Below are 12157 nucleotides of genomic sequence, written 5' to 3' on the forward strand. Positions count from 1 at the left end.
ACCGAGAAATTTACATGAATCAACCAATGGGGTTTCAAAGTAATCACCATCCAGAGTATGTGTGCAAACTAAGGAAGGCACTCTATGGGCTAAAGCAAGCACCAAGAGCGTGGTATGGTAAAATTTCTGAATTCCTTACTCATAGCGGTTATGTGGTAACTGCAGCTGACTCAAGTTTATTTGTCAAAGTAATTGAAAAGAAGCTAGCAGTAGTACTAGTATATGTGGACGATCTTATCATTACAGGTGATTGGGAAGAAGAGATTGCTCAAATTAAAAACAATCTATCTGTTTGTTTCCAAATGAAGGATCTAGGGCAACTCAAGCACTTTCTTGGTTTGGAACTTGATCGCAGTGATGAAGGTATTTTACTTCATCAAACTAAATATTCAGTGGATCTTTTGAACAAGTTTGGGATGCTTCAGTGCAAACCAATTTCAACACCTCTGGAGTCAAATTTCAAAGTGTGTGCTCATAAGGGTAATGACCTTGAAGATGGAACAATGTATAGACAACTAGTGGGCAGTTTGATTTATCTATCATTAACTAGGCCCGACATCTCGTTTGCAATCAGCGTGATGAGTCGTTACATGCAAAAACCAAAGAAACCTCATTTAGAGGTTGTTCGTCGCATCTTAAGGTATGTTAAGGGTTCACTTGGACGTGGAATTATGTTCAAGAAAGGAGGAGATTGCAAGCAAGTTGGATTTTGTGATGCTGATTATGCAGGAGATCTTGATACACGAAGGTCAACTACTGGATTCGTGTTCTTGCTTGGTAATGGAGCAGTTTCGTGGTGCAGCAAAAGACAACCTACAGTGTCACTTTCGACCACTGAAGCTGAGTATCGTGCAGCTGCAATGGCAGCTCAGGAAAGTACGTGGCTTGTGCAACTTCTAGCTGAATTACATCAACAAGTTGATTATAAATTCAGCTCTACTGTGACAATCTGTCAACTATTCAATTGGCTGAGAATCCCATTTTCCATGCTAGAACTAAGCATGTAGAGGTACATTATCATTTTATAAGAGAAAAAGTGTTGAAGGAGGAAATTCAGTTAAATCATGTCAAGACAAATGATCAAGTAGCAGACGTATTCACGAAGAGTTTAGTTGGCAACAAGTTTGAACAATTTTGTTGTCAGCTAGGGGTGAAGATTCTTGATGTTGAAGGGGAGTGTTAAAATTGGCAACATCATCATGACAAAGTCAGTAGACCAACCCATGATCACCATCTTTATCTTTTATATTTCCTTAAATGAATAAGTGGGTTGGTGATTGTTTATTTATTTCTCATATTGTGGCTTTATTTCTGTCACAGTAGTAGTGGAGCATATTGTGGCTTTATTGTAAGTGTGCTTTATGTTATTTTATTTTTCATGTAACTCTATTTATAGAGGGGAAAATGGCACCAAAATGCATTGAACTTTCATCAAAATCCTATTGTATGCATTCAACTTTCAAAAGTCCTATTGTATGCATTCAACTTTGTATTTTCTCCTATTGTATGCATTTGACATGTTATAACAGGTTACCTTCTAGGTCACCTTCTAAATATTTACATCTTTAGTCCCTCATATTTGTAAATTCTAATTTCATTAGTCCTTCTATTAAACAAAACATTTATTTCTTCATATATTCATCATCTTCATCTTGTCTAAATTATATATTAAATATATATCCATAAATAAGTGTGTAATATTGATCATTTTGTTGTAGTGTATCAACTTGATCAAATTATATATCAATTATATATTATAAAGCCTTAAAATTTTATTCAAGGTCACATTTCTATCTTAGAATCTTCTTGTCAAGACTTTCATTCTTCCTTAACAAAGTATTTGTGACTTTGGTCTTGCTCTATCTATTTTGGTGACACGATAAACATTAATTTTTTATTGGCGGAATATTAATCTATAGGATATCTTGAATGAATGTGTTTAACAAAAGTAGGATGAGTAGACCATCCGTATTCCCTACTTCTTCGTGAAGAAACATACTGAAAACCTGATGCGTTTTCTCGAGGGACTTAGTTCCCGTCTGTCTCAGTTGGAATTATATTGTTATAATGTTGATAAGTCTATTGGAGAGATGCGTTCTGATCTAGCTCGTGATCAAGGTGAGTCGGAGGCAAAGCTTAAGTTTTTGGAGAAGCATGTTCAAGAGGTTGGTATAGATAGATTATGTGTCTAAATGAATAGATATAACCAATCAAAACAAGCTGGGTTCAAAACGGGTTACATTGTAATATGGCTTGTGATGTCTATTCTTTTTGTTATGTCTGTTTCTGCATTATACAAGGTAAAATGGCATAAATAGGTGCCCAACCTATCAAATTGCTCATTTGTGCACCGAATCAATATTAGTAACATTCTATTTTACTTTCAAATTGCTCATGACACCAATAAAATGCTTTTTTGAACGGCTGTGGAACTAAATTTTTCTGCTTTCTGTGATCCAAGACTGATCTTTTTACCTTATAAAATCATCACTGCTCTTAAACCTAATTCTAATTTTAATGAACATAAAAGATTAAATACCTTAAATGTTTATATTGATTAATTAAAAAATCATTTTTCTGGTTAAAAGAAGATGCATCCCTTAAATGGATTAAAGAAGTTAGGTACTTGACTCAGCTATGTGATAAAATTGGGTACCTTGTTGTGACAGTTTCCCATAGGATAGTGTTTTCATGTTTTGAGCACACTTGAGTAACTTTGGCCATTTCTGGACTCCTGATTTGATTTGTGCTGGTTTGTGCTGATTTGGTTATATAATGCAATATATAATTTAAACTAGATGGAGATAATGAATGTATGAAGATATAAATGTTTTGTTTAACAAAAGGACTAATGAAATTAGAATTTACAAATATGAGGGACAAAAGATGTAAATATTTAAAAGGTGACCTAGAAGGTAACCTCTTATAACAAGTCAAATGCATACAATAGGAGAAAATACAAAGTTGAATGCATACAATAGGACTTTTGAAAGTTGAATACATACAATAGGATTTTGATGAAAATTCAATGCATTTTGGTGCCATTTTCCTATTTATAGAGTCATTTTCCAGCATGTTAATATATCCCAGAAAAGCACATTGTTTGAGTGCATATGCTTGTGTTACTTTCATTTACTTTAAGCATCTAACTTCATTTGTATCTGTTTGTGTTTAGTCCTAATTCTACAATTGAGTGGTGTGTTCATGTTTTTACAAAATATGAAAAAAGATAAGTGAAGATAGAAAACGATAGGTTCTAACGTTGTTGTTTCTTTTATCATCTATTTTGTTAGATATGATCTGGATGCATGTTTTACTGTTATAAATTAAACCCTTGTAAGTCATTTCAATGTTATATTTTGAAATATTTTTGTTGCTATTTTGTTTGGTGAAGTCTCCTTAAAACAATTTAGATGTATAGGACTCCAAGTATTACTAAGGTGCAAAACAGTTAAAATGGTTCATACTTGTATATAGAATTAAGACATATAGGTATAAATCAATTTAGCAAAAAAAAAAAAGATTTTTCTAACGACAACCCTTAGGACTGTCGTTAACACGCATAAAACAACTGTACAATTAAGTAACTGCCACCACAAAATTAATAATTAACCGCTATGTACAACTGTTTTATCCGTGTTAACAACTGTCATTCAAAAAATCCCAAAAACAATTAAAAAAAGTTTCAAGACAAATCTCTTCTCATGCTACATTCACAAAAGTTCATAAACAATTTCAAATCAGAAAACAAGACCATAACAATTACATTAATAGATCCCATGTAAAGTTTATTGGAAAGTAAATAAGAACAACTCTGCCATCATTGTCCACATTTATCTCCAAAATGACCCAATAAAAAACTTGATGTCATTCGATCACTTTGATCCTCAAGAGCGATTTGTGCACAGCAGACGAATTAATATTACAAAAAAAAAAAAAAAAAAAAAAAAAAAAAAAAAAAAAAAAAAAAAAAAAAAAAAAACACTCACAAGGGGATGGTTCCTGTGAGGCGAATATGGTCCAGTGTTCTACGTAGACCGTATGTATTGACAGCAGCACTAGCAGCCCGATACCCTCCTCCATACGCTGGTGATGCATCGTTCACTATTTGATGCATGAAAAATTCACCTAATTTGTTCTCAACTCTTGATTTCCCGCCTTTTTTAGATGATGATGTCGATGATGATGTTGATGCCATGTTTTTTAGTCCAGGCATGATCTCTGCTTCGAGCCACATGTATGACAACACTTGACAGATACCTTCTTCTACTTCAGGGTTCAGGTTCCTGTAACCTGTTATGTAATATTTTTCAATCCGGGAAAGACAAAATTTCATGATCAATGTTTGTTTTTCGATTCATGAAAGAAAGTTTAGAACTTTAAGTCATCTTTTGTTCAACTATGGTCTCAAGATTCATGTTTATTTTTATTGTTATAAAAAATGTAAACTTTTATAGTTACCATTAAGACGTAACCAGCCGTGCATCAACTCATGAGCAAGAATGGCTCCAGTTAGTAACCTGCAAAATGTGGTAGCATAATTAAGACCTTAAATTTTTACCGAAGTATTCATTATGCAAATGAATGATTTGAACTCAAGAAAAAGAAGTTTAGATGGGTCAAGATGGGTGGGTTTTGAAATGGGTTTAAATGGGTCACCTTGCCGTACATTTGTACAGAACCCAGGTTGACTGGCAAACATTTTACTAAATATATTCTTTTAGATATTAAGTGCATTGTTCTGTTTTATTGACAAGCTGTAGGACCCTTAAAATCATTCAGCGCATTCCCCGTTTAGCTGGACTTTTTCGCTGACCCGCTTAGATAAAACAGTGCCTAAATCGACCCATTCTTTAGTGAGTGGTCTAACTTAGCCCCAGCAAAAAAAAGCATATTACTAAGTGGGCAAAGAAAGAGTGATAAAGACATCACCTTGGAAGGCCATACAAAACAAGAATGGCGGTAACATCACATCTGCGGGTCAGCTTTTGATGCTGAGTTCTCATTCCAACCAATCGATGACCACCGATTCTCGGCCTTTTTTGTATCTGCAACAAATAAATTATCAACATTTATTTACTCAACTTATGTGAAACATGTTAGCAACAAGTAAAACATATTAAGTTGTTTCGAAGACTTACACTTCTAACAGTCTGCTCCTCAGAAAGACATAAACCCCTTGTCTCAGGCAAATGATGGAAGCCCTGAAAATATTAAGTTTATAAATCAGAAAAGTTCTACCTGCAAAAACATTATGATTTGCAAAAATAAAAGAAGTGTCGGTTTACATTTTTCTCTCCTACAATAGCATCATTAAGGGCGTGTCTTTCGACTAGAAGCATGGGAATTTGTTGATCAAGTCTCATGTTCATTCCCTCATAGTAATCTCTAATCGAATGATAAAGCGGTTGACAGTCGCCTGTATCCATTATAGCCGATTCCATGCACTCCAGGCATAAACTCCTTCCATCTCCTAAAGAGATGTACCGTACATTCACCGACTGTACCATATCAAAACATCCAAATTGTAACAACTAATAACAAAAAAAATAAAAATGATGAAAAACCAAAGCATAGTCATATACTCATATTGAGTCTTGCGTAAATGGTGGTTGGTACTAAAATAGAGCATAATTTCAACTTTAAAGACCATATTTTGTAGATTTTTAGATCGGCTGGAACACCCAAATCCTGTGTTTCCTTTGAACACTACCTAACCAATCCCGTAAGAGTCAGATGCCTGTAAAATACCTCCACCGAATACCCCCAAGTGACAAGAACGGGTATCATTCGACTTTGTCAAGGGTTGTAAATCCTTGCCAATAGTAGGACTCGAACCCATTTTGGCAGTGGCTTCCACATGGTGGGCCCAACTTCTATGGCAACAGGTACCACTAACTAACGTATTAGCTCATTGGTTCGATTAATATTAGATTATTATTAGAGATCGCTTGAAAACATACCTCCAATCGCTCACAGCTACAACATCGAGCTGTATTATCATGTTCATGTGCAGGACAGTATTTTTGTGACCAAAACGGGTGGCATCGATACTCAATCAACCCAGATCCGTTTGTTGGAATCTAGAAAAGAAAGATTAACAATATCACACTTGATGCAATAGTATTCTATTCATTTGTAATTGTTTTTAAGCATTTTTAAATCTTTATTTCAATTTTTTATAAGAATAAAGATGCCTAAATAATAGTAAAATACTCATTAATCTAAGCATGGTTTCACTTACAAATTGAAAGCAAACTTCACATTTGGGATGAGTCAACTCTTTGAAGCAAGTCTTATGGTATGCATCTTTCCCTGATAAAGAGAACTTGAATCAACAGAAAAGAAAACTAATAAGCGCTTGCGACAATAACACATTAATCGCAATAATTTGACATTAAACGCGATAATTAGATAACAGTTACCTCTTGTTCAGTGATCGGATAATCACAAGCGCAACAACGGAAGCACTCTGGATGAAAAAACATACCCATACATCCCAAATAACTGCTGTAACCAATGTCACGGTTGCAGCCACCACATACTCTTCAATTTAGATATGCATACAAATATGTCAATCAATATCAATATCAAACAAAAGTTATTATATCATAAAGTGATTACTCAGTTTCAAATATATGAATATCCATGTAACCAAAACAATGAAGTACCTGTATCCCATTGGATTATATTCATTTGGTACGTACGAAGGATATGATGGATGAAAGTCATCCTGATGTGATTTTGCAAGATCTTCATCGTTGTTGTTTGATTGCCACCCGTATCCTTGAAAAATCAAACACAGTTACGGTTAAAAAAGATTGAAAATGATATTTAAAAAATTTGAGAATTACAAATTGCTTAAAGCTTACCATTTGGTTTCTTTAAACCTTCGGCCATAGAAAGTGCAATCGCTCGATCTAATTCTTCCTTTTCCTTATCACTCCTAGAGCGATTATCCTTAACAAATTTCATACATCAATGTTTGTTAATGACAAAGTTCACATCTTTTTATAAAAATAATTAGCAAAGATAGTACTGTAGTAGCTACCAAGGATCTAACAGGAGCACGCAATATCATACTTTCATCCCCAATAAACTGAGGATGAGGATGAGGATGAGGATTTCCACAACGAATTGACCCACGATTCGACCCGTTTTTGAAAAGCTTACTCAGCCATTTCATAAACCGCGTCTTCCTCTCTGCATTCGAAGAAACAAAGTCCCCTGATTTGACAACTCAAGGTTACTACATACTTACATGCCAACTCTGTATATATATATATTATATATATATGCATAACAGATTCATATACTATAATAAATTCATGACAAAAGATTGTATACTAGCAAAGTCTAAATTCAATGGATCAAAAGTATAAACTTGTTTTTTTTTTGTTGTGGTTTTTGTCTTACCATAGATACAAGGCTGAGAAAGGTGGCTGATGTTCCCAGATGAAGACATGATGGTATGAACAAATTCGCCACGAGATATTTAAAAAGGCAAATGATGAAAGCGAAAAACGAGTAATATAAAGATAGCAAGTAGCAGAAAGAAATAGGGAGAAGAAGAATGGCATCATCATAAATGTAGTAAAAAAAGGTAATAATTTTCAAAAAAAGGGAGGGAATCTTTGATGGGGAAAGGAAAGGTAGAGTTAGAGATAGATAGATAGATAGATAGATTCTTGGCTTGTGAAAAGCAATGAGCAGAAAGATGATAAGAATATTTTTATTATTATTGATGATGATGATGATGATGATGATGATGATGATGATGATGATGATGATGATGGGTAGAAAGTAACTAAAATTAAAAATATAAATGGCCCTGAAATATAAACATCAACAGTTCAACTCAATAGGTAGTTTTAAATAAATTGATTTCTTGTATCCAGTCTTTCAATCAGTCGTGTTAGAGTCTGAATCAATATGTAGATAATTTGAATTCTGATTTTCGTCCGAAATATAAAAAAATTCAACTCAATAAAACTCTATCTATATTCTTGTTGCTGTATATGTATGGAACAAAAAAGTTGAAGATTAGTAAGCATCTTAAAGAAGAAACTTTTGAACAGAAATTACCAACTTTTCAAACAGATTTTCACCAGCAAAAAAGAATATATGGCATATATCATGTTTTGAAGTGTATCCATAAACTATCACCCCTAATGGACTAATACGTTAAAGCATTTTCAAAATTGTTGTTTATTTCAGTATTGACTTGTATACATAAATAGTTTCAATATTTTGCAAGTAATTATCAAGTACTAATATGTTAATTTTCTACCATTAAAATGTGAATACTCCATGTGCCTGAGCTTTTGCTTTAAATTGAACTAAAAGTATCACCAGCAGGCAACAGTTATATATTATGCTCAAAAAAGAAAAGGAAAAGATCATTTGTCTAGTCATCTATCTGCTGTCATTTATGATTCTTTATTAAGTACATACAAGTTTATTTTTTAGTTTTTATTTTATTATTAATTTTTTTTAAAAGTTTATTTTTTATTTAATATATCTAATCTAATTTGAATTATGAGTGACATGGTATGACATTTTATCTTTAAGTTATACTATGTTTTTTTTTTTTTTTTTTTTTTTTTTTTTTTTTTTTTTTTTTTTTTTTATCTAAATGTCATATGCCACATGCAAAGAAATCAAAAGACATAAAACTTGTTTAATATATTAAATTTATAATAATATGTGATGAAACACTGAATTTTATTGTATCATGTAAAATGTAAATGTATTGTAATGTGAAAAAAAATATCATCGGTCTAACAAGTTTAAAATATGTAGTAAGTATTTTTTAACATCAAAATGTATTATACTCTTATACTAATCGTGATCAGGGTAATATTACTTATGTACCCCTGTGAATTGTAGGGGTATTTTAGTCGCTTTCAATTTTATGTGTTAACGGAAATTATAGTTTGCTAACGGAAATTATATAAAACAATGGAATTATTTTCCGCAACAACAGATGAACCATACCAGACGTTATAACTAAACGAGCAGTCGAGCACCCTAGCTAAAAACAAATAAGGTGATGGAAGATGAGAGAGTATTATTTCATTATTTAATAATGTTCAATATTCAATTAAATAAAATGAATGCGTTGTCATGCCCAAAAAGTTGTTTCCCAAAGTTAAATGACGTATTTTTGTGGTGTTAAAGGTTGGTTTTGTCAATAGTACAAATATATAAAGCAACTTTGAATATATTTTTAGAGTTGAACTGTGTCATAGATCTCGTTGTAAAGTGGTCGCGTATGTGCTTTTGGAACATGATATGGGTTTTGTCTAACTAATTTAAAGTGTTAGTATGTCTAATAACACTAACGAGTTGATTGCTTCATGAAAACGTTAACTAAATTCGATTGAATGAAAAAAGAGAAAAAAATAAAAGTAAATGACATTAATTGAAATGGTAAAATAACCAAAGTTTGTAAAAAACCAAAGGAAAAAGAAAAAATCATAACAGTTATATCAATAATTTTTTTTGAAAAGCATCACATATTAATAAAACTCAAATGGTACACAAAGGATGCCAAAAGGCCACACAACACAAACACACAGATAGCCTGACGAGAGTACGGGATGCTAAGATTGCAACCCGACAACCTATTAAACTAAGAAATTACATAAATTACAAAAATTACAAAAAGAAACAACTCGGGTTGTGAAGCCAATTGTGCCAATCGATATTTTTAGTCTTACACCTCTTCGCGATCCACTCGAATGTTTTGACTTGTACTTCGCATAACGCAACCGGTATGTTCCAATTTTTGCCTTTGAAAATCTTTTGGTTACGGTTTCTCCATATTAAGTAGCCACAAATCCAAATAATCGCTTGCCATATTTCCTTACCCGAGTCCGAATTAATATGACCCGAAGTGTTATGCATCAGCAAATTTACATCCGCATTAGGAAGTCCCCCGAACCCGCACCAATCAAAAACCTTGAGCCACACATTATATGCATCCTTGCAAACACTAAGAGCATGATTTACGGTTTCAACATCATCATCACATAAGGGGCATCAGACGGAATGAAGGTCGATACCCCTTTTATCAAGTTCTGTTAATGTCGGTAACCTTTTCCTCATTGCTCTCCAAACGAAAACCTCGACCTTTTTCGGGACTAACTGATTACGGACTGTTTCTGTATAACCCGTTCATGTACACAATAACTTCGAGCAAAGCATATTGGATAAAGAATTAGTCGAGAACCTGCCATTGTTGCAGCCCTTCCAGCTCCAATAATCAGACTTTTCAGGACTCATTTTTACTGAATTCAGAAGCTGGAGTAGATCCTGCAACTCATTCGTCACTCGACCCGATATCGGACGAGCCCAGCAGAAGTTGCCTTCACAGTTTGAACCATTCCAAGTAAGCCTATCTTTAACAGAGACACTTAGATTAGATTCTAAATATGATAACCTTTTGAACCTTGATTTTAGATCCATGTTTCCAAGCCACACATCATTCCAAAACGAAGTTTGAGCACTATCACCAATTTCTTTGACAATTGAGCTCCTGAATGGAACCCCTAAAGAATCCATATGAATGCCTGCATTTATAATTGAAGACCAAACAGAATTACACGACCCGCGAGGTGAGATTGCACTAAGTACAAGCCCACCCGACGAGCCATATATATTCGAGATGACTTTCACCCACAAAGCGGCAGTTTCGGTTTTAAACCTCCACCACCACTTGCCGATCAAAGCCAAATTTTTACAATTAAGTGAACCCAAATTTAACCCCCCATTCCCGAAAGGGAGGATAGTCTCCTCCCATTTGACCCATGAAAATTTTGAATTATTTCCCGTCCCGCCCCAAAAAAATGAACGTCTCACACTCTCGAGTTTTTTTATAACACACAGCGGGGCACGGAAGAGCGAGAAGTAATACAATGACACACTACTTAACACGGATTTAACAAGGGTCAACCGTCCACCAAATGACATCGATCTTGCTTTCCAATCCGAGAGGCGTTTTTCAATTTTAGAGATAACCGGTTTCCAACTTTCCGCTTTGTGCATCTTTCCACGGACCGGGAGTCCGAGGTAGATAAAAGGAAGTGTACCCACATTAAACCCAATTAAGTCTGCCATATTCTCAATTTCTATTTTATCAACACAAACACCAAACAAATTACTTTTGTGGTAATTAACCTTGAGTCCCGAGGTAAGTTCGAAGCATTTAAGTAGTTTCAATAGGTTTCTCAAATTTTCCTCTCCCCAAGATCCGAAAAAAATCGTATCATCCGCGTATTGAAGGTGCGAAATACGAATTTTTTCTCGCCCAATTTCAACCCCCGAGAACCTGCCCTTTTCAACCGCCGATTTAGTTAAAACGTTTAAACCTTCCGCCGCTAAAATAAAGAGGAAGGGTGAGAGTGGATCGCCTTGCCTCACCCCCCCGCTTAATTTAAATTCATTAGTTGGCGACCCGTTCACAAGTACTGAGATCGATGCCGACTTGAGACATGCAATAATCCACTTTCTCCACTTTACACCAAAGCCCATGATTTGCATTATTTTCATTAGAAATTCCCAATTTAAACAATCGAACGCTTTTTCAAAATCCACTTTAAAAATGAGGCTTTTAATCTTATTATTTTTTAGGAAACTAAGCGTTTCATTCGCAATTAACGCACCATCTAAGATGTTTCTCCCTTTTATGAATGCACTCTGTTCAAAACCAACAAGATTCGGTATAACCTTTCGAAGTCGAATAGATAGAAGTTTCGCAATAATCTTGTAAAAGCTCCCTATTAAACTGATCGGACGATAATCCCCTAGACCATTAAGTTCTGATTTTTTTGGTACAAGAGTAATGAAAGACGCGTTACATCCGTGTGAAATTTCGCCCAAATCCCAGAAAGCATCAATTGCACGCTTAAGATCATCTTTGATTGTACCCCAAAATTTTTTATAGAAACCAAGGTTAAACCCGTCGGGACCGGGAGCTTTCGAGCTCCCGCATTCTTTAATTGCGTTCCATATCTCAATCTCACTAAACGGAGCCTCGAGAGAATCAGCTTCAGTTGCAGAGATCGAGTGTAAAACAGGCCCAGATACCCCAGACACAGATGTGAGCCCAGGATTTGTTGTGGAGCCCAAAAGTTGAGGTCTGTTTCTGTTTGGA

General features: G+C 34.4%; 1 protein-coding gene across 2 annotated transcripts; it reads right to left on the reverse strand.

The window, feature by feature from the left end:
* Window positions 1–3985: 3985 nt before the first annotated feature.
* Window positions 3986–7532, reverse strand: LOC139893523 (protein DA1-related 2-like). Of its 2 annotated transcripts, none has more exons than XM_071876687.1 (12): window positions 7417–7532; window positions 7052–7227; window positions 6873–6960; window positions 6672–6786; window positions 6426–6546; window positions 6245–6328; window positions 5964–6083; window positions 5289–5501; window positions 5142–5204; window positions 4933–5048; window positions 4462–4520; window positions 3986–4293 (listed from the first exon to the last, which is right to left on the reverse strand). In XM_071876687.1, the coding sequence occupies exons 1-12, from the start codon at window positions 7463–7465 to the stop codon at window positions 3986–3988; spliced, it is 1512 nt and encodes a 503-aa protein (XP_071732788.1). In that variant the 5' UTR covers window positions 7466–7532. The 2 variants fall into 2 exon arrangements, with proteins under 2 accessions (XP_071732788.1, XP_071732789.1); XM_071876688.1 differs by having other exon boundaries at window positions 7052–7203; window positions 7417–7529.
* Between the last annotated feature and the right edge of the window lie 4625 nt (window positions 7533–12157).

The sequence above is a fragment of the Rutidosis leptorrhynchoides genome, chromosome 2 (assembly GCF_046630445.1).
Source record: "Rutidosis leptorrhynchoides isolate AG116_Rl617_1_P2 chromosome 2, CSIRO_AGI_Rlap_v1, whole genome shotgun sequence".
Taxonomy (NCBI): Eukaryota; Viridiplantae; Streptophyta; class Magnoliopsida; order Asterales; family Asteraceae; genus Rutidosis; species Rutidosis leptorrhynchoides.

Excerpts from the sequence above, each read along its gene's own strand:
- LOC139893523 (XM_071876687.1), bottom strand. The coding sequence starts at position 7,465 with ATGTCTTCATCTGGGAACATCAGCCACCTTTCTCAGCCTTGTATCTAT. Across the intron at positions 7,228-7,416 it reads TTCTCAGCCTTGTATCTATG|GGGACTTTGTTTCTTCGAAT; the intron begins GTAAGACAAAAA and ends TTGTCAAATCAG. Across the intron at positions 6,084-6,244 it reads GTGAAGTTTGCTTTCAATTT|ATTCCAACAAACGGATCTGG; the intron begins GTAAGTGAAACC and ends TTTCTTTTCTAG.